The sequence below is a fragment of the Phasianus colchicus genome, chromosome 13 (genome assembly GCF_987193195.1).
Source record: "Phasianus colchicus chromosome 13, bPhaCol1.hap1.1, whole genome shotgun sequence".
Lineage (NCBI taxonomy): Eukaryota > Metazoa > Chordata > Aves > Galliformes > Phasianidae > Phasianus > Phasianus colchicus.
Genome location: NC_143448.1, coordinates 8,783,836 through 8,807,430, shown reverse-complemented (window position 1 = coordinate 8,807,430; position 23,595 = coordinate 8,783,836). Strand labels below are relative to the sequence as shown.

Here is a 23,595-nt window from a genome sequence, read left to right as displayed (position 1 = left end):
CCTCTAACTCATCTTCACCTAGTGTGAAATGATTTTGTAAAAGAGAAAACTGTATCTGTTAAAGTAATACATATCCTTTTTCAGAATCATATGCACTAATATGGCTTTTATCATCCCAAAATGAAAATAGTCTTAAATAAAAAGTTTTTAGTTAATATCAGTGTTTTGGAGCCTCCCACTGGCAGCCATCACACAGCTGTAGTGAACTATCAGCTGAATGCAGCGTTTATATCCAGGCATCAATGATTATTTTGCTTTAAAAGAAATGAGTATTTCCGAGTTCATATTTTAAATGCAATTTAAAAGATTGTAAAGGAAAAGAACCCAGCATTTATTGTGTGTCTCCCAGCAGACTACTTAATGTTCAAACATCTACTATGCAAAGGTCAAATGATTTCACTGAATGTAACTGCGACAAAAATATTCTGCGGCACTGAAAATAAAATATAAGATGTTCAAGGAAAGAGATACAGACCTGATATCTTGCAAGAGACACAATAAATAATGTAGATTCAGTTCAACAAGAAAAAAAAAATCACAAAGTTCTGCCAGGAGAACCAGATTAGGAAAGATAATAGGTAAATTACTAATTGCATACTTTTGGTAATCTTCTTCATAAAAGAATATTTTCAAGTAATGCAGCAAAGTATTTTTTTAAATGCTTTTCTTACACAAATTTTGTTTGCACAGAATTGAAAAAAGATGTATTCAGATAGGGAACCTTTAGTGTATTCAGCCACAGGCAGCAACCTGGATCACTGAACTTATAAACAAAAATGCAAAGTACTTATGCTAGTTGTAACATAGAAGCTAAAGCTGCAGAGAACAGTCACTCAGGAATGAGACAGATCACAGGTTAAACCAATGTGAAAAAAGTATTTGCTCAAACGCTTATCAGAAACAAACAGCAAAGGTTAATAGGTATCCGTTTATTTTCCATTTTTTTGCTTTCCCTTCCTTGACATTAATATCAAGTATTTTAGGCTCTCATTCTTTCTCACACTCCTAACTTCTGTTAAAAGAGTGCTGTGCATAAGGCTTGCTAGAGGTCGCCTCACCAGAGCCAGGATCCCAGCACCAACAAAAAAGAGCTGGAAACAAAAAAGGAATCGCCTGTTTGCCTCTACAATCACCATCTGCTGCTAATAAAAGAATCTGCTGGTCACCAGTGGCACTTGGTCTGGGGAGACCCAGTGGATCGCTCCACACCAATGGACAGGCGTGTCAAAGAGAAGGCAAAAATGCAGCTAAGCAGAAGTCCAGAAAAGCAAGCAAGAAAAAAAAAAAAAAATAGAAGCAATGTATATAGGAAGGAGAAGTAAGCTGGAGAATATAGACAAAAAACAGGAGGAGGAACTAAGAAAAGAGAGACGAGGAAACAGAATACAGGAGATACAGTAATCAGGAGCAAAGTACAATGCAACATCTGCTTTCTGGAACACAGAATTTCTCAAATTAAACAAAAATGACAGGTTTTTTGCCTTTTGCTTTGTTTTACTTTTAGTAAACAAATAATTCCTGACTGACCTTGTAATCTAATCTCACAACCTGCACTTTGGTAACTTAAGCAAGTCTATCATTAAAAAACAAACAAGGAAAAGGAATAAAGCTCTTGCTGGCTGTTTTAAGAAGATCCCATATTTGATAAAATACCAAGTAAAGATGGAAAAATCAAGCAACAAAGTAATACTACGTATGAACAAGATTCAGTAGGTAGCACACACAAAAAAGTGAGCAGTGTAAATGCTACAAAAGTTATGTGTTAATGAACAGACAGAGAATGCTGACTATTAAGTTGTGTTTAAAAATATACATACATTTTTTTCTGTGCTCGACCAGCTCAACAGCCTGCTTCGCTGAGCATTTTGAAAACCAGTTGTCACCAAGCAGAACAGTAACCTCATTGGTGTTGACAAGTTTTCCTGGCATGAAGGCAAGAGGACCAAAAGGTACCTGTCAAAGGCACAGAAAGCACTGTTGAAAATAACCAGTGAAAATAAACCTAGAGTCATTCATCAATTACTTTAAAAAAAAAAATAGTAAAATACAGCAGTAAGTAAAACTCTATGGCAGTTATTAAATGACAAACCCTTCAGAAACATCCATCTGAATTCAGTATTGTACTTACAAAACCAGAAAACTAGTACCTAACTAGGAAACTTGTGAAACTATGGTACAACTGAATATTCACATGGAAAACAAATCAACTTTAACATATAAGCCTTCATAATAAAAATAGTATTCCTTAGATGAGCTAAGTTTTTGCTGTTTGCAGACAAGATTCATTTCCCAGTCAAAGCAAGCTCAGCTTTGCTACCATTTTAAAAATTCTTAATAGATACGATTCTTGAAAATGTATTCTTAAACAGGCAACTCAAAGACGTAGCTTTCTTCAGTACATGCCTTTTTATTCTAAGTGCATAGAAATCTTGTTATAAGTTTGGGGGACTGCCACGCCACTTCATTGCCTTGGGGCTGCAATCCAACAGGAGTTAGAATAGAGGAGGAGAAGAGCTAAGAACCTCAGCCAACTCAAGTTTCCTTTTTCTTGGGATAGAAAAGACCTATCTTGGTCAGTTTGCACCACTTTACTCTGCTGCTATCCTCACTCCCTTGGGTCATGAACTTGCTTTCCCACTGCAGTTTGCTGAAGCAGAGTACTCAGCTTGGCAACCAGTTTTCCTGGAAAGCTTTCCTCTCCAGGGTTGGCATCCAGGAGGTGCTTTCCAGAGCTCAAAACAGTTCTGCAATAAGCAGGATCTCAACACTATGACTCTGCAGAGCAGGCTTTTCCTACACATGCACCCTGACTTGGTTTTCAGGTAGCCTGTTCACTCTCCCCCAAAAATGATGAAAGCAAAATTGAAAACATACAAAAATGACAGGATATGAACTGTTTATACACGTTTAAAATAACAGATGTGAGTTGACATGATGGCTTTAACTACGAACAAGCCCTATCTAGTCCGGTTTTTTTGTAATAGTATTTTTTCTATGCTTCAATACAATCTTCTTGCTTTATGTAGCAATTGGACAGATCAATATGATGGGAAAGGCATTACAACAGAGGTGTGATAACAGAAGGACTGGCACGATAGAAAGGTGCTACAAAGGAAGGGAAGAAGATTGCTCACCTGTATCAGAAGATTCCAGATTTGAAGGGGAAAACTTCTCCAGAAAGAGATCCTTCCCCAGTGGCAGTCAGCCCTTAAATGAGGTCTAAGAGAGGTGCAGCCAGCTCCACCCCTCTGGTCACAGAGCTGAACTGCCTTCACCTGTGCTCCCAATGCTGACCAGGTCCTTTCCCCAGTTCAGGGGTCCCACATCGTATGGCCATGCATTTATCCAAGGTCACAGGACTACACACAGCATCTAGAGCAGCACCACCAGAGCTGCACAGGGAAACCTCTCCTTTTACTACCGGGGAACTGTGATCCACTGCTGTCTTACAATCAGCTCAACTGTACGCTGAGCCAGGCTGCCATGCAAGAAGGCAACCTGTACTGGAATGAGACATTGAGTTATTTACAGTACAGCTCCCCCAGCTACAAATCCTGAATTGGACCCGGGAAGAGAAAGAAAAGGAGCAGTCAAAGTGATCAAAATTCTGGGCAGCACAAGCCAGCATGGTAAAGTTTAAACAGGGAGCTGTGCCGTTGTTACGGAAGATTCAAAGCAAAAGAAAAGATCGCTATGTCAATGTGAAGATCGGTGAAACAAAAATTAGCAGCACCTTTTTATGTAAAAATCAATGTTCTACGGTTTATTTCCATGAATCAGAAAATACTACGGCCACTTGCTTCAAAGGAAGTGACTAAGTACCATAATTCACTCATAATTATAGTTTTCTATACAATGGATTTACATATCAAATGTGTCAGGTTTTGTGTTAGCATTTATGTCATCAGTTCTCAGTTGTCAGTAACACTGTAATTTATAATAGATTTCAAAGAAATGAGAAAGAAACAAAAGCAAAGGTTTAACTATCATTATCATAAATGTACCATTACTGACAACTATATGGCAACCTGAATAACATCTCCCTGTTAACGCAGATACCTGAGTTACTAAAAATCTTACTTCATTATCTTTTGTGAACTGTACAGACTACATACCATGATATCATAGGACAGTTTATCAGGCAATGTACGGAGTCGTTCTTGAAGAACTTCATAATCACTCTCCACCTTCTTCCTGTTGACAAATTCAAGTTCATTCCATTTCATATCTAACACGGAGTTAATATTTTTCTGCTATTAATTCCATAACCCACAAAAATGCAAAGAAAAACTATTTTACTCTTAAGCACATGCATTCAATAAATTAATAAGTTATTTGTTAAAAAAAAAAAAAGACTTGGGATGACAATTATAATAGCTACAGATTACTTTAGAATAATGCATATTAAAGCAGGGATATGATTATTTTAGCTGGTGAATGTATGTCTGAATTTGAGTTTTTACGGTGCTACAAATCAGTTCTCGCACTAGGCTTTGGCGTATCTCACTTCATGCCCAAGTTCAACAATTATACCACCATCAAAATTTAGAAAAATAACTGAAAATTAAGTTTAATATTTTAGAAGAGGCAAATTCTTCAAAGTATCATTTGTTATAAATGATTCATTACCTTTCCTTGGGCTGACATAAGTGGGCAAAATTTTAACTAATTCTGATTTCCACATTAACTTTTTTGGCCTATCAACAATCAACATTCCTGAAATATCATCTGACTGGCCCAAACTCTGTTGTGTCTTCAAATCTTGGCAAACAACACAGGAGCGGAGCATTCCTTCTATTCCTTCTCAGAAGCCACATGTTGCCATATGAAACAGAACTGACTTGATGAACTTGGATCAATTATTCCCATGATAGATACCTGACTCTTCGGAGGCCTTTGCGGCATTTTAATTGCTACAGGGATCTTCCTTGGTGTGCAAAACAAGCTACTGTACTCCTTCTAAAAAGCCTTCTTTTCTGAAGAAACTCGTAAGGACTTAAATTTTGCTGAAAAAAGTCTTTTTAATGGACAACTGCCATCCTGAAGATCGTTAGAAATCAGTTCCTACATGAAGTAGCTGGCATAAAAATGTCAGGTTTGATCATATTGTTTACTTGTGCTTTAAAATAGTAAACATCCTATATATGGTAGTAAATTCTGCAATAAAAGGCAACAGAAAGCACAGAGCAGCACACTTAACAACACTGACCCCGGATGCAAATTACAGGTTTTCCGAGGATGATTCAGGAAAGCAATCTATAAATGCGCTGAAAAATGAATGTTGTAGTTGATAACACAACTCTCAAAATATTATCATTGATTTTCTTAGATTCATAAGCAGAGTGAAATCTTCTTCAGTATTCATTATGAAAAATTATCTGCTACTCCTGTTTTGTCTCATTTTCTTCCATAGCTGAATTTTGCTACAATCACACTACTTTATACCTGAAGTACTTCATATTTTAAGTTGCTGAACTGGTCCTGAACAAAGAATTTAGGATTTCAAACCATTTGGACATAATTCACTAATTCACAAAAGACGCTTGCTACTTCTTGGGTTTGATGGAAGATCTTTCCAACACACCAGTCTAGTTTCTCTGTCCATTTAACTCATATTGAAAACATAATTCAGTTCCTTCAAGAGAAAGGCCAAATAAAAAAAACAAAACTCAAGAGATGTTTTGGGGGAAGCAGTGCAATGACAACTTGGTGTCAGCAACAATTACTTAATGATATTTAGAAAATGCAGCCTCTGACTTGCAGAGATCTGCATTTTCAGAGAAGAGGACAATGATGCAGACTGCTCACTAAAAAATAAGCGACCCCAAACTGAAGGCCTTGACCTCATTTCCATGAGAGAATACTCCACAGGAAAAGAACTGTATGGAAAAAAACTGCTCCCACTTAGAGCAGGATTAAGCACTCCCATCGTTTCATGGCTCAAAGTCACTTGACATTTCTTCATTAATCTGAAAGAAGATACTGCCTTTAAGGTCTGACTGCTGCCCGCCACCGAATAATCTGATTAGGGTACAGCAGAAATCACTCGCTTCAGATACAGCAGGGCTGGACTGCCCCAATTCATCACATCTACGCTGGTAACCTCTGGAAGCAGACTTTGCTGTGGCCATCCACCTCTCCCTACTGCAAGGCTGGGGAAAAAACATTTGGGAAGGAGCAGGATGTATCTCTGCATTCGGTGGAACAACTGCCTCTGGCCTGTCAGGCCTCTGCTGTGGGATCGCCAAGTGTGGCCACGTTCCAAAATGGGCCTGCCACCAACACAGTCATTCAATTTCATGCACCGACACAGAGAGCTACTGTCAAGGAAGGAAGCAGAGCTCCCTGTTCTGCTTGAGTACGTTTTGTGTGCAGTCCATGGTCACCACATGCATGGAGAGAATGGGCGCTGGCCTTCAGCTGTGTTCGTATCACTAGCAAGGGAAATTCCACATCTAAATCTACCTATCCTCAGATTCATCCCTTTATAAATACATTTCAAGAGGTGTACTAAAAAAATGAAAAAGAAAATAATTTAATGGAAATATGTTGAAGTTGGGCATTTTAAAACCCTATTGTTATTCACCCAATTCTATTTAACATTCTTCTGTGTCACTGACTACTTAAAAGGTCTTATACGAACAAATTATTCAGTTGAAACAAGAGCACTCAACTCTTGCACAATCAGGATCTGAATAAGGGTACTAAATTTTAAATCTTTTTTTTTTAGAGTAAAAGCTGTATGACTGCTCTGTAAACTGCTTTTCTACATAGAAGACATCAGTAAGCTCAATTTTCCTTCTGATGTTCTGTGCCTACGTCCTGCACACTCACAGGATCGTGGCCAGAGTTTGCTCAAAACCAAACAAACGAGCAAGCCTTCTTCCCACTGCCAACCTTTCCACACCATTCTACAAACCTCAGCCGTAGATATGGAAGGAAGTAACAGTTACTACTTCCAAACTTGCAAAAAATCAGTTCTAATTTTAAGCTCTCAATTAGTTTTATTTCTGAAAAAGAATGCCTCTTTGTGAAAGAATGTAGATGCAGATTTTCACACTGTACCAAATTGGTCTGGACACTGCAGAAAGTCCCCCAAAAGTATGGGTATTATGTAAATGCTGACTAACTTAACTACGGCAGCACCAGTAGGCATTTCAATAATATTTCCCTTATTGAAAATTAATGCAGTCTCTGAATTTTAAACATAAATGAAACATATTAGTTTTAGATTATTTTTGCAAGCCGATAGTCAGAATTTAATATGATGATGTGTATAGATTGCCTTGATTTTTTTCCTCTTATCCAGGGCTTGCAGCCTACGTGCATTTAAACTAAAAACATTTGATACACACTAAATATAAATTATTTGCTTGGAGATCTTTCAGGCATGAAGAAAAAGCCTCTTAAAATAAATTTAAAATATTATATGCTTGATGGTGTATAACCAAAGGTTTAATCTCGCCACTAAAGGGGCAGTTGCTGTGATTCTGCAATAACCCTGCAGACAATAATCAAGACAGCTCCTGTTGTTCTCTCAGTAAAATCATGGTAAACACAGCATGGATATATTGTAATTTGATATCTGTAAGATCAACTGTTATATCTCACAGTAACTCATAATATAAGATTTCATTCACCATTAAATGTACATTTTCCTCAGATGCCATAGAAAACTACTATTTACTAAGCATGTTTTCTATTAACCAGAGATTGCCAACAGAGAAAAAAGTGCCCAGAGATTTATTTCTTTTTTTAAACAAAACAAATCATTTCTCTTTAAGCATTATAACATGGTTTACTGGGGAAGGAGGGGGGGGGGGAAGGAAATGGAAACATTACTTTCACATTGTTTGTGGGTTTTTTCCCCCAAGTGTGCTAGAACATTTTCCCTACTTGCTCATAGTTACAAAGGAAACAAGAAGAATAATTGAATCTACCTTGGGAATACTCTTCCACCAAGCAGGGGTGGAAATTCAATTCAGCATTCATCCCACAAGGTTATTCAGGGAAAAATGGTGAATGAAATGGGTATTTAAGAGAATAACCATTAAGGTTCAGTGTATTTCAAGCAATGGTATCAGTGGAAAATATAAACATCTTAAAGACAAGCACACTGCAATAATTCTGAGCTACCTCCAGTCCTCAAAACATTCTCGCAGAATTTGGCTATCATTAGAACAAACAGTACAATAACTTTACTAGAACACAGCTAGGTTACTAATCAGTATTTTAGGCATGTAATCAAACATTTTTCACTTACCAGTGCTGGATTTTCTCTTGGCAGGTAGTGACCACCTGGCATTAAAACAGATAACTACTCATGAAAAAACAAGGCTAAGCACACAGCGGCAATGTCAATGTATCACAAACTAGAACAGTCACTTTACAGATTTGATGGTGTTTCTATTTACATTTTTATTTGTCAGTGCAAAGGCTTCTGAATGGTAGTTCTTAAGCAGTACACTTTATCACACACTAATGCAGACTGATACCCAGAGAAAAAAATTACAGCTTTTCAATTCATATTTTGGTACAATATCTGCTTCATAACTATTAAGTGACACACGATAGAAGGTAGGTAGCATTTTGTACAATCTGCAGATCTCTTTTCAGCGTTACATGCTTGCAGAATACAACAACAAAATATTTTAAAACAAGATACCAACGTATCCTCCACACTCATTTGTTAAAAAAAACAAAAGCAAATGAACCCTACAGCACCAAAAACATTTTTTCCTCTATCAGTAGTACATCAACAAATGTTCCTACTGGCAGTTTTAATCTGAAAAAGCACAAACAAATTTTGTGAGTGTTTAAATACGAGGACATCTGACCGTTATAGGCTGTTGTCTTCCTTTCTTTTATTTCAGGATGTCAAAGAAAGGAAGTTTTAAAGTGAATATTTCACTTATTTATGTTACAGGCCTTCCCAAGAGATCATTTACAAAATAAAGCACATTGTAAAAATGAAATTACTTTTAAACCACATTTTTAGATACATTAAACATCCAAGATGCTGAAATCTGTGACCTTCTCTTCCATAATTATGTGGAAATTTTGTCTTTCAAAACATATTCTGATCTCTGAATAACGGTTACCAAAAATGTAACACAAACAATTTCATTCAATTATATGAAATGCAATGATGCCAGGAGGCAATTAAATATGTCTAGACATCTTCTCTCTCTTTTTTTTTTTTTTTTTTTTTACAAATTTTGTTTTTCTTATAACCAAAATAATGCTAATATTTGAAAGCAATTAATGAGAAAATTTGCAGAGAAAACAATAACATACATTCAAGTACCAATGAAATCACTGGAGCAGATAATTCTTTTTTTTTTTTCCCAAACAACAGAATGAAAGGATTTTTTTTTAGTTCGCATATGTGCAGCTATTGCAGAACAGATCTCAGATCCTGCACTCTTTACTCATTTAGGAGTAAAGGAAAAAGAAATGGGACTGCTTTGTGAGCTAATAGTTCTCTGAACCGAGTGAGGTACTTAAGTGAGAAGAATCAGCCGTCCATTTGTGGTTACACTGCCTCATAATCCATGGGGAAATGCAGCCAGGTAGTTCCTCCTCCTTAAGTCGTGTTTAAATTCATCATCTGCTTTAAACTCTCACATCAAACTCCAAGCAAGTATTTTCTTTAATGCACAAGTTAATTTTTTTAAAGTTAAGAATAAACATACAGATTTCTACAATATATAAATTCAAAAATCAAATTCATACTACAACTCATTTCAAGAGCAAAGTCCCCATGAAAGGCATAAACCATAGAATGCAATGCTTCCAAACAATGCTAACACACAATGGAGAGCAAGTGCCAAGTCAAAGAGTCAGGGAATATTCTATCAGCACATTTCATTTCATTCTTTCAGGTTTGGTGGCGACTGTAAAGTACACCACACAATTAAGCATACAAAATGTTTATGAAATCCTTAAGAAAGTTGCAGTTTAATTGCCCCATTAAAAATGAAGATGGAAAAGACAGGAAGCTTTCCATTCCCAATCCATGACTTTCCATGCATGAAGCGAGCTAAAAGCACAAAAAGAAAAGCCCTGCAAACCATAAGAGCAGCATGTTCATTAACCTCTACATGATAATCCTTTCATAGCTGCATATTAACTAGTTACATATTCATAATCATTTACATTATTTAGAGGACCTTCTATGAAAATTTCCAGGCTATATCCATTAGCTACAATGTTAAAGGTTACAGAATATAGTCTACTTAATGTTTCCTGGAAGCTTTTTTAATTGGTAAATATGTAAATTGGGCACATATGCTTTCTATGTTTTTTAAAAATAGTCCATCAGTAAAACAGTATCGGGGCACACACTGTTCCCATCAGCCTTTATCCCCTTTAAAAAAAAAAAAAAAAAAAAAGGAAAGGAAAATCAATAACACCAATCAATTTTAATTTAATTCTTCTTCTTTGATATAATCTCTCTTGAAGGGATACTAAAGGGTGGAACCAACAACAAACCTTTTCATTTCAGTGGCCAGAATAAAACGAAGCCTTTTACAGAAGTGCTAAAATATACCACCTTAAAAATGTTTGAGGCTGCACTTCTGGTACTGAACTCTATTAAAACAAAATGGGAGAAAATAAATATTGAAAAACAGAAGGAGATCAATTATGCATATGTCCTTTATTAGGTCAGCTGCACTGTTTGGATAACAATGGGTTTTATCGTAGCAAAGAAACAAATAGATAAATATATAAACAAATCTTTGATTCTTTGCCTTTACTCAAACACAGGAAAATCATTAGTCTATCTTCCCCACAACGCTTATATCTGGAGTTACAATTAAAGAATGAGACTTCCTCTCGGGGTAAACAGAACCAATCACCTGTTCGTATGTTCAGTTCACTTCCATCCTTGTGGGCAGTTCCACTCAGCTGCCGAGGCCCCACATTGGAAGCACTACCAATAATCCTGAATCCTCCCACACAAGGTTATCAGCTGTTTATCTGCACACTGAAATATCTATTGAACTACCTTTGCAGCACATCTGACACTACCTACCCACAGCTCTGGTTATTAAAACAGGGCCCACTGGTGTAAAACACATTCCACAAGAAAACAAAGAAGCAGACAGCCCCTTCCTTCCAGCAGCAGTTAGCTGCAGCCCAGTGTGCAGGTAGGCAGCTGATAACAGGATGCTGTGGGGCTCTGCCCTGTTCCCAATTACTGCACATATATTTGACACCCCCTCAGCAGGTCCTCACCCTCCTGTAGAAGGGTACCAGCTTCCTCCACCTTGTTTTCTCCTACCTGTTGCTCCTGCAACTCAGAGCAGATCTCTCTGTGGTGCCTCTGATCAGCCAGGTGGGACTATCTCATTTGATTGAGCTCTCTAAGGTGTAGTGCATGCACATGGATACCACTCTGTACTGAGCAGCTAGGCACTGCCTACAAAGGCAGTGAGTTTAGCACACCAAGGGGAATTCCTACCTCTCCCAGCACTAAAGCAAGCTGCCACGTTTTTAATTCACGTCTCACGTGTGAAAAGCGCTACACCCAAGTCACACAGTTACGTTCAAGCCTCAAGAACTGCTATTTCCAGGCTGAACATTAATTTCAATGGAAGACCAAAAAATAAGTGCCCCATCAGGCTAGGAAGGATTCCTAAATGAATGAGTGGCTATTTCCACACTTTGGGCATGGATGTGGAAACACAGCACAAAGTTTCCATTTAACCGAGCTGTGAGTTCAGCATCTAAAAGGCCCAACGTGTGCTGCTTCCACGTGCACACTTGTATGTGTTGTTTCAATGCTGTGGCTCTCAACTGGGTTGGTCCTGTGCAATTAGAAGCTAGGGACATAGATCTAATCCCAGCTCTGATTTTATTTCTTCTATATGGCCTTGAGCAAATCACAACCTCTCAGTCTACATTTCTTCATCTGCAAAACGGGGATAATAGTATTAACCTACCCACCTCAGAGTGTTTAATGATGATTAATTAATGTGAGAAAAGCACTCTAAAGATGTAAGAGCACTATATAAGTGATAAAGCATTATTTACCACTTGAAAAGTAATCTGAACAAAATCAGATATGCAAGTAATTTGTTTACATGTAGCAATAATATAATTTGTGACTATTTAATCTTGAATTAGTCTCACTTTAAACATCCCTTTCAATCAGATTTACAGTTACTTAGGGAAAATGACAGTATGGAATACTTTTTTGTGGAAGCAGAGCGAGTAATGAGGCAGTAATTAAAGTAAGGGTCTTGTAAAGTCTAAAACTAACAGTCTGCCTTCGGGAGACCATCCCTGCCGTGTGGGACTGTGTGAAGATCTCAGTCTCGACCTTGGCTCAGAACTTTCCACAAACTACAGTGAAAGCATAAGCTGCTCTTCTGCAACACAGATCCATGTTTACAAGGCTAACAATAAATCCAAGGTCATTTCCACTACTGATCTAATTCAGATGACTCCAGCTCTCCGGAGTTTAACTGCTTAACCTTGTGCACGTGCACATTTGATTGATACATACACACGAGGTACCTCTGTCTATAAATGCTTTCAGCATCAAGACCCATTGTGCCACATACCCACATGCATGAGATTTCTCTGTCACACCCCAAAACCAGGAAATAAAATTAAGTTTGTAGATGAAATAGCCAGTTCACCACATGACTCTGCATTACAGAAGAGCTCAAATGGGTGGTCAAACATTCAATCATCTCTCAGTAACAAGGGTGTAACAACTCACACGCAAAACAAACATTTCGAATGAATTTTCATTTTTTCCTCCAGGAAACCACCTAGTACTTGCCTAAAACATAGCAGCCACTGATGGAGAAAGACAAAATTAACTTTTGTACGATTGTTTTTCCTAGAGCCCCATTTTCAATCTAAAAATGAAATAAAACTATTAAAAGTTCTTCAGTCTGTTGGCACATTGAATGATCTAAAAGGAAAGGAAGAAGGCATTTCTGAGCTCTCCTATTCATTTATTAAATTATATTACTGATAAACACTACATTTCAACAAATTATTAGCATAAGATCCCCTTCGGGTGCAAATTTATGCCTGTTCAAGAAATGTATTTGGGAAGAATACTGAAGGAAAGGAGATAAAGGAATTTGAATCCTGGCAAGTTTCTTTATAAAGAAAAAAAAATCTTCCTATTTAAAATTATTATCACAATTTTTACGTAGCCCTACAGGAAAACAAGTGAAGTTCTCATATTTTGGTATCAATTTTGGCCCTCACGGTTTTGCAGAAAGACAAGTACTAACTGTGATTTGTCAATATGTAATAACTAGCTTCTGACTAAAATGATTTTTGTGAACTTAAGAATTATACTAGAAGCACCTAGGAACTAAAAAGCTGACAGGAAAATGCCTTATCTCCCTTGGCCCAGCTGTGAACTTCTGTCCTCTCAAGATGACGTCACGTTGCAATCCCAGGCTGCAGGTTACATGAAGAAATGGCTTCAGTTACCTGCAGTAACCCTACCCATACTCCAAAGCACGCTGTGCCCACCAGGCAGGCTGTGTCATGCTATGTGGGGCAGCACCCTTCCCCCTCGTGTCCAACCACAAGCATCCTACACTGGTTTGGCTGTTGCAGATCCTCTGGGTCCCAAGAGGAACTTTTCTGCTAAATGAGTTAAATCATCTCTATGCCAATGGAACTGGTGGAAGTGAGAATAGAACAGCAAGATCCTGTCTTTCTCTGGTAGCAAGACAGAGGTTACATCACATAACCTCATCTTGAGACAGAGCTAAGGAACTCAGAACTTAGTATTTTGGCTTATTTCAGGTGAGCATACCCATGCCTGTTCTGCATCCACACCAAGGCAACAGCAGACATCAGCACAGAACTCCCACAGTCCAACTAACCAAACATCTCGGGCAGGTTTTGCAAGTTGTCATACAGCCTACAGTGCAGTAACTGCTGCTGGCAATACCCAAGCTGACTGCCTTCAAAGTGACAGGATTCTGGCAGCCGCCTCGCAGACATACCTTTAGGCTGTGGTTCAGCACTGAGCCACAGCACTGAGTAACTATAGCCATCAGTACCTCTGTCTGCAGGTTTTGGTGCATCACTGGGCATTTTTTCCTACAAATTCTGCATCTTTACAGTATAATAACTAAAATCTAAACTTTTTTTTTTTTAATCTAGTAATTTCCTTATACCACAACAAAATAGTTATTAATCCAGTAAATGTAAGACATGCCCAATCCAAAAGAATTCTAGAAACTCTGCCATGAGTGATGGGCTTTCCTGACTGACCCCATAACCAACTTCCCTTGTCCAGCCTTGATGGAATGTCACAAGAGGGAACAGTGGAAAGCTGGGGTTTTATTTCTTCTGGTCCTGATGCACAGCAAATCCCCAGACACTAGCACTGCTGCTGTCAGTATGGGCAAAGCATAGCCGGCTTGACACTGCCTTACCTGAAACAAGAGCCCAGACTACACCCAATGCTGAGGAAGGAGACAGCCCTGCTTTGCTGCATTCCCCTCTGCACTTCATGATGCAGCCCAGGACCTGGCTCACTGACTGCTCCCTGGTGGGAAAAGGGACTGCAAAAACAGAAACTAATGTCCCACTACAAAAAATGGGGAATTAGCGCAGCTGCTGCTCTGAGCACCTTGAGATGGCAAGTTCTAAACTAGCACATCCATCTGCAAAATCAGAACTTTAAATTAAAACAAGTGCACCATCTGAAAGAGGGAAAGAAATGTAAGAAGTAAGAGGCACTCATGTATGATAGGCCAGGTTATGCCTACAACTTCTGGAATGGAAATTTACAAATCTCTTAATGATTCCAGAACAGCACTCCAGTCACTGCAACTGCCGCAGGGTCTGTGGGCAGCTATTGGAGGAGCACAGCTCCAGACCTGGAGGGTATCACCTCAACTACACACTTTAGTTACCGGTGAGGCAGGACACGAACAGACTTGCCCTCTCCAGAACAAAGACAACACTCTTTAAGCTCTTTGGTGAAGTTTGACTTCCATCACCATATAAAATGAAATCTATTTAAGATGTGGTAAGTTATTTCACAATTCTTGTCATTATGTAAACTAGTGGGTATTTAGTTCAAATTAATAACAGCATAGACAGATAGTGTTACTCAGGAAGATACCAGAAAACAGGCTAAGAAAGTAAAAAGGACGATCAGTTAATGCTGAAGGAACAAGAACTGTGATGTTAGAAAGCTTCCAGATCATGACTGAATTAGCCCTTGTTCTCAAAAGCAGCACATGAGAAAACACTGAACCCTCTGCTAGAGGAAGGTAACAGGCAGAGCGGAATGGAGGAGGAGGTAATTGACCAGGTACCTTTTAATAAGTAGTATGATATAAAAAGCTTCAGATTAGACCTTTTAAGAAGAACAATGAACAAAGCATCAAATACTATACAGGCTATCCTCACTGTGTGCAAAATGAAGCCCTACCCCACCACTGTCTTGTAGCCAGGATCTCCAAATTCTATTCACTTGGACACAGGCTGGGAGAAGCACAATACCCTGAGAGACACTGCACAGGGAAGCAGACTGACTCATCTTGCGAGGCCGCAGGCAAACAGCTCCATGTTTCCAGTGGGCCCTGCAGCAGTGGGAAACGTACAAGATCAGACTCAGCCTCGCTGCTCTTTTCAGGCTGCAGGAACAGCCACAACACTGCCAAGCTGTTGATTTCATAGCACAGATATTGCTTGAAAAAGACTTAAACAGAAGAGCTAGCCACTCAGCTAAACATCTGAGAGTTCAGCTTAGGCTTCTGTGATTTGTTACCACATAACCCACCTACAATTTGTTTAACTGTTAACAAACTGCAGGCATGCGTGATCTTTAACACAATTTGGAAATCAAAGATCATACAGCCTCCACCAATTAAATTCATAAAAATTAAGCACATGTCATAATAGACAGTGGCCACTGAGTTACAGTAATTTATGGTAATAGCTACACTAAATTTAATTGTGCTTTGCTGTCAAGATGAGTGACAGGAAAGCCACTTCCATACCCTAATTTTCCTAAAAGGAAAATAAAAAAAAAAAGTCTTTTGTCAGTGCAAACAACAACAACAAAAAAACATGTTGCCAGATATCACTGGAATCCTTCAGGTTCACCATGCCCGTGTTTGCACTCTACAGACATCTCCTAGGTCTCGTTGGTTCTGTAATATCTCCCACTGCACCTATCTTCAGTGCACTGCTTGGAAACTATAGAATGCATGAGCCCACTGTACATTCACCATCTACAGAAGTCTTACCAAGCCACAGCAGGCTGACCTGTCAGCTTCCTATCAGCAGTAATCCCAACCCATGTGATTGTAAGAATAAATATATATCACATATTATGCTTAAATGCAGGCTCTATAGCATGAGAATCCACTTATTTAAATATTCATTTTATAATTCCTCTACTAACTTACAGTAGACTTAATGCAGTATTTTCAGCTAACATATATTGCTTGTGTAAGTAATCCATGATACATACATCATATTCCTCTTACAGAAATATTCAAAACTTTACACAGGCACTGTGCTTCCAATGATGGTCTTTATCATGAAAATTACTAGATATTCCTCAGTAATTTATCCCCAAGATGCACATTCTAAGTCATGTTTTTATACAAAGTGCCTTTAGTGGGAGCACTGAAAATTGCTTTTAACCATTTGGTCTTACTACTGCCACAAATTAACAAGATGAAATCTGTCCAACAGGCAAACACTCCTCAACAAGAATTGAAATTACTTTTCACCAGGGGTCCTAAACCTGGAAGTTGCAGCCTCAATCAGATTAAGGACAGCAAGTCATGAACATCCTGTTCTTTTTGTATTTTTAAACAGGAAGGAGGCCTCAGTCCCCGTGTTCTCCACAGCAGCTCTTTAGCACATAAAATCTCAAACTCGTAGCTACGCCAGCGTTGTGCAACACTCTGGTTATTAAAATAATCAAAAGGAATTCAAATATTGTCTTTAAATTTGCAGATAAATAATGTTGTATTCCACTGCTGTACTAAAGGTTGCCTTCAGATTTATTCCAATGAGAATAAATGAGTTTCTTTTTTCTTAATCAAGCATTACTAGAACAGGACAATATCACATCATCTGAAAGAAATGTTACGTGCCTGGTTAAAGACTTGCACAGAGATACAGTTCTATGTAACTGCGCTATCACAAAGCTCCTACTATGGTTCGGAATTTACCACAGTGTGGGGTAACTACATCTCCTCCATCTTTGTGCCAAGACCAAGACATGAGCCTTCAAATTCTGTAATTCTGTGAGAAAAATACAAATTGCTGAAAGGAAGCAGCTGAAAAGACCTCCTCCATCTCAAAATAGAACATTTTCGTAACTTAAAATGCTGTTGTAATCCAATTACGTGTATTCATTGCACTGAGGGAAAGCCTACTATATCTTCATCACAACATTCTGTTGTAACCAACACAAGTAGATCTTTGTTGTTATTCCATATTGAAGCTGAAGTATTCAATTTTTTTAGCCAATCTGCAGGAATTATGAGTTTCCTTATCATAATATATGATTTTGGTACCTCAGCCCAGCACAGGCTTAATTAATGGTAGCCTGGACTTCTTTTGCATTAGAGCAGATCAGTTTAAAAAGAGCCTTAAACTTGCTTACAGAGAGGTCTCACCATGAGCTGGGAATCGTTTGACAAGGTTATGAGGCACCCACTTGCACGTTAGGCCCAACTGACACCAACGTACCACAGAAATTATCCTTCACCAAACTGCACATGAGCGGGCAGCTCAGCAGCACAGGAAGTCACCGCCCCTGCAGCCCACACAGGGCACCCCCACAGATCCTCCTACTGTTCGTCCACATTAAGGCTCAGCTGATTACACAGATCTCCTGGAATTATCAGGGTGCTATCTAAAGGCAGGACGGTGTAGATCCTACGTCTCACCTGGAAAACTGCGTACAGAACCACGTACGTACAGTGGGGTTTTACTACTCTTAACCAGAACAACAGGTGACAGCACAGCGAGCTCCAGAGGCACAAGTCCTGTTATAAGCCAGGAGCTGGCCTGCATACTTTAGAAACAGCTTTAAAAACGTCAGGCATATACAGAAAACAAGCAGAAAAACTGAAGGGCAGGAAGAGCGCGGGCCGGCGCGCGTGTGCTGAGCACAGCCCGAGTCCCGGAGCCGGGCGGGCCGCGCTCCGAGGCGCTGGACGTCATCCGCACGGAGAGGCGTCTGGAACTTCGTGCCGCGGCCGCGTCAGGACGGGCGCCCAGGCTCCGCGGGATCGTTCCTACGAAGCGCTCGGCTCTCTCTCTCGCCCCGCTTCCGAGGCGCAGGGCTCAGCGAGCGGGCCGTGCTGAAGGCGCAGCGCCGAGCGGCGCGCGGCGATAACGGTCCCCCGGGCGGCGGGGCCGCAGCGCCCCCACGCTTGGGCCCGGCCCGCCCCCGCCGCAGCACGAGGGTCCGGCCGCGGGGCGCCCCGGCCGCCGCCGATGACGTCACGGCCGTCACGTGCCCGCCGCGGCGAGCAGGCCCGGCGCGTGCCGCCCCCCCGCGTCCCCCCTCCCCCCCCCACCCACCCCGTCCCGCTCCGCCGCCCCGGTCCCGGCCCCGGCCCCGCCGCGCCCCCTCCTCGCGCCCCGTCCCGGCCGCCGTTACCTTCTCGTGCTCCTGGCGGAGGCGGCCCACCAGCTCGGGGCTGAGCGGCGAGGCGCCGCCGGGGGCCTCCATGCCCGCCGGGCCGGGCCGGGCGCGGGGCCGGCAGTCTGTGAGCGAGCCGCTCCGCGGCGCGGGGTTACGGGACGTGCGGCCGGGCCGGGCCGATCTCCTCAGCAGGGCGAATGAGTCCTATAGAAATGTTTGTGCAGGGCGAAGCGCCGGCTCCAGAGCCGCATCCACGCGGGGGCCGCCGCCGCCTGGGCCCGGGGCGCCGCTGCCGGGGGAAGCATCGCACTCACACTCTCATTCTGGGCCGCGCCGCCGCCTGGGCCCGGCTCCCGCTGCGCCGCAGGGACGGGACGGGACCGGGAGCGCCGGCAGCTGGGAGCCGGGAGCCGGCCGCCCGCCGCCGCCGCCGCCTGCCTGCTGCACTCTGGGTAGCCAGCCGGGCCCGCCGCGCCCGCGGGAGGCACCCGGCTGCGAGCCGCGAGAGGCGGGCGCTCCCCACCCCCTGCCCGCCGCGGGCCCCGCCGGATCCCCCCCGCCGCTGCCCGGCGGCCCCGCGCCCCTCAGCCGCCCCGAGCCGTGCGCGGGGCGCAGCGGGGCGCGAGTGGAGCGCAGGCCCCGAGCCCTTAGGCCTCGGGTTCAAAAACGCACGTGTGAGGCGTTCGGGTCGGTCAACAGTCGTATATTCCTAGCAGTGCGCAAACACGTAGTTATATATCTTCTGTAACAGGGAGGTTGTGTCACAGTCGCTGATCCCAGTGCCCGCTCCCACAAGTTTCCATCGTCGGGACTTCTGTGACCTGCAGGACTGCAGAACGGTTTTGAAAGATTAACACATCAGATAGTGCGGCACTGGGGCTTGGCAACGCAGAAAGGTTACTGCACGGTGAGGTGGTGGTGAATGGCCACGCTGGGAGTGCCGCACAGTACTGGATGTGCATAAAATTCATTAGCTAACTTCACAAACGGTATTAGACTTCAAAAGTAACACAGAATCACGGGATCATTAAGGTTGGAAAAGACCCCAGATCATCTAGTCCAACCATCAACCCATCCCCACCATGCCCACTAACCATGTCCCTCAGTGCTGTATCGCCAGCTTTCTTGAACGCATCCGGGGACAGTGACTCCCTCCCTGGGCAGCCTGCTCCAATGCCTGACCACTTTTAATGAGAAGTTTATCCTAATATCCAGCCTGAACCTCTCCTGGCACAACTTGAGGCCACCTCCTCTTATTTCCTGGGAGAAGAGGCTAACCACCACCTCATTACCACCTTCTTTCAGGGCACTGTACAGAGGTCTCCCCTGAGCCTCTTCTCCAGACTGAACAATTCCAGTTCCCTCGGCCATCCTCTCTCTTTTGTTCCAGACCCTGCACAGCTTTGTTTCCCTTCTCTAAACACGTTCCTGTGCCTCAATGTGTTTCTTGTAGTGAGAGACCCAAAACTGAACACAGTACTTGAGATGCAGCTTAACTAGAGCTGAGAACAGAGAGACCATCACCTCCTGCTTCTGCTGGCTGCACTATTTCTGACACAAGCCAGGATGCTGTTGGCCTTCATGGCCACCTGGGCATACTGCTGGCTCACGTTCAGCTGGCTGTTGACTAGCACTATCAGATACTTTTCATCTTGCAATTTTCCAGCCACTCTGCCCCAAGCCTGTAGCACTGCATGGGGCTATTGTGACCAAAGTGCAGGACCTGACACTTGGTCTTGCTGAACTTCATCCCATTCGCCTCAGCCCATTGATCAGCCTATCCAGATCCCTCTGTAGGGCCTTCCTTCCCCCAGGCAGATGTACACTTTCTCTCAACTCAGTGTCATCTGCAACTTACTGAGACTGCACTCAATCCCCTTATCCAGATCATCAGTAAAGATATCACACAGGTCTGGCCCCAGTACTGACCCTTAGGGAACACCAATGAATTAGGGAATGACCAGCGGAGTGGAATGCAGCCATGTATTAACACTGCACACTACAACATCCAACAGGCCAGGTCAGACCACCGAAGTTTTAACTTCTATATGCCAAACACCACACAGCAGGTTCAGTTACACATAGGCCTTGCATTTACAGCTGCACCTTTCCTTTGAGTGAATAGATGTGCCTCTATTCTTCCCTTTCCCCTGCAGATGCTCACAGATCTGTCATAAGACGGTGGCAGAAAGGTCCATCTTCCCTACGTGTACATAAGAGATTTGTTTCCACCTTCTGCAAAAGAAAACAGACTTCCTGTGAGCAGAACTAACCTTGACTACACAGCAAAAATACTGATGTTATATACACAACATACTCTGTGCTGTGCACTTTTCTAAACCCAGGTTCCCATCCTCCCCTTTAAGAGCTTGTAAAAGCTCTACAGATGAGGAATTTAGAAACAATTTTCAAAGCATGGTTACTCAAGCTGGAAGTTAGCTTTTAGCCAGACTTTAATACAGCTTCCAATATTGCAAATGAAAATTTGCAACTGCAGCTGGGTAGTTTGGTTTATGAAATAACTACATCCATAATCTTCAAGAATAACTAAGAGTTATCTGAAATCTCTGGCACATACAAGTCACTGAGGGATTCTGGACCCTTTGAACAGACAGGATACTTCTATACATTGCCTTCAGAAAGCAGCTCACTAGCAAGCTCATAGTAAATAACTCCCTTTTGGTCTGGTTGGAGTCTCTTCTTTTTTTTTTTTTTTTTGTGCCAATGAACAGGGTTCATAGGAGACAGTACAAATACAGGTCATTTATAAGTGCTTTCATTTGATCCTGTCTCACCTCATGGCTTGAATGGAGGACAAAACAGATGCACAACAGGAAGATAACATATTTTAAGATTTTAATTTTTTGCCAGACATAATAACAACGCAGCTAACAAGAGGAGACACAAAGTAAGAATCTTATGACAAAAAACACTTTATATTGTCTAAATAGAGTAAAAAAGACATGCGGTCGCTTCTCTTGTATCACGTTCCAAAAACTCCACTGTTTCATGTGCCACAAGTACATCATCAGCCACTGGGCTGCATTGCGTTGAGCACTTCTGACAGTTGGCCTACATAAGAGGCTGCATTATTATCAGCTTAATGACTGTACAGGCTTGGTTGCACTGACTAGAGTATGGAATAGTTTACCGGATCCTTTTGTACATTTTGTTTTTCATCTGCCAATGAAAAAATTTTCTAATAGCAACAAACAGATGGGAGACAGCATTTGCCAGAGAGGAACACGAAGCCTGTCTCTGGGTCACATTCTTCTGCACTTATAACCTGTAAAAAACCATTGTCACCAGCAAAACTCTATGGAGCATAAAATAAATCACATTGAAATTTGGCTCTCTCAGCTGCAGATTTTTGTTTACTTGTTTACTAAATTAAGTCTTTTAGATACTCTGCCAGATGACTTTCATAAAACTCCAGGCAAAACTCTGAAGAACTTTCTGCTGTGAAGTCAGAGAAATACAAATAAGCAAGGCTTGCATGTTCCCTTCTAAGTGGATGGCTTAGCAGGTGTGTCTGTGCTGTGGCTGCTAGTAGTGCTCTTATTAGCACCCACTGTCTTGTAAGAAATGTCTTTCTTAGAATGTTAATGTTGTTCTGGCTGTAATACTCATAGTACATATTTATTTTGAACTTCTAAAGAGAATCTCTTAAACTCTTTTCAAAAATTAAAAGCTTTTCTTTATTGCTGTGGCATGCCAGAAGTACACCCACAAATATTTCAAAATTCTCTCAGCCACACCTGTTGATACTGAATTTTTCTTATCCTGAAATTTTATTCTGAACAAGTCCACTATTAAGCTTTCTAATAAAGACTCTTAATGAGATTGTAATTATGTTCTTTTGTCTCTTTTGGAGCTTCCTCCTGCAAGCATTTATGACTATGAGTATCTGTCAGTAAATTTGGAAGGATACCCAGACCCTCCAGGCTCAGTGGAACTACTTTAACAAGCGCAGATATTCAGTGCTTGCAGAATTCTGGACACAGGCTGCATCTCCTTCAGTTTAATCTGTCTGACATTGTCAGTATTTTTTGTGTTTAGCTGATGACAATGCAGTCAAACTGCTAGACACCTTTCATTGCCCAGAAGTAGCAGAATAAGGGTTTTAAATGTCTGTTGGTCTGAAACATCAGCATGTGATAGTGATATTAGCATGTTCAGTGGTGCCCTTTGAAGCTTGTTTCCTCTACATTGCTTTTTCTCATTAAAGATAAGAGGCTTCAGGGATGACACCAACACGCTGCTAATTTTTCAGTTACATGCTTTAACAGCTTAACTCCCGCTTAAAATGTAGTTTTAGAGGCACTAGGTGATAGTTAAGTATTTATTTGTTCAGTGTAACCAACTTACTCTCTCCTTTGCCATCCATCCACTCACCTATCCCACGTTTAACATTGTGATATCTGAGAACCATAAAAATGATCCTACCTCTTGTTCATCTCTTCAGTAAGACTGCGTATAAGTAGTTTGATGGTAATTTGTTTCCAAGGTGCCTGGCTTTCTCTTACATGTAGGTTTAAGATATTGCTACGTAAAAGACTTAAAGTCTGTCAACACAATGGTAGCAGTGTAGAAGAATTTGCATTAGATTAAGTTGACATACAGAAAGCAATTAGAAACTACCCATGCATACACAGATCCACACACAACTGTGGGCAGCTATTTGAGAAGAGGGACAAGTTGTGGAAGCATCTGTAGAAATCCTATTTCCTGATCCACAAGGCATCTATGTAAAACACACAGTACCTTCGGAAGGCAAGATAGCCAACTGTTAGCGTGTACTATGTTTTATTATGTTTACTAATAATAATAAATTAACATAATTTATTTTTATGCTACTAGTATGCAATAAAGCTTCAGGCATCTCACAGCAGCAGAGCTGACTGTATCTTAGCTTTTATACTACAACTGCTGTCCTGGTTGGTTTAATACATGAAACTTGGATGCTTTATTTGTAT

The 23,595-nt window shown here is 41.3% G+C and overlaps 1 protein-coding gene across 1 annotated transcript in view; it reads right to left on the bottom strand.

Annotated features, from left to right (window-relative positions):
* Window positions 1-19,064, bottom strand: part of URI1 (URI1 prefoldin like chaperone) — a 39,539-nt gene extending 20,475 nt beyond the window's left edge. The window contains exons 1-4 of the mRNA XM_031615466.2: window positions 18,635-19,064; window positions 8,264-8,298; window positions 4,116-4,194; window positions 1,818-1,953 (exon numbers count right to left, since the gene is read on the bottom strand). Of these exons, the coding sequence (XP_031471326.1) occupies window positions 1,818-1,953; window positions 4,116-4,194; window positions 8,264-8,298; window positions 18,635-18,706 (322 nt within the window). The 5' untranslated portion in view covers window positions 18,707-19,064. The remainder of the gene's footprint in view (window positions 1-1,817; window positions 1,954-4,115; window positions 4,195-8,263; window positions 8,299-18,634) is intronic.
* Window positions 19,065-23,595: the final 4,531 nt, after the last annotated feature.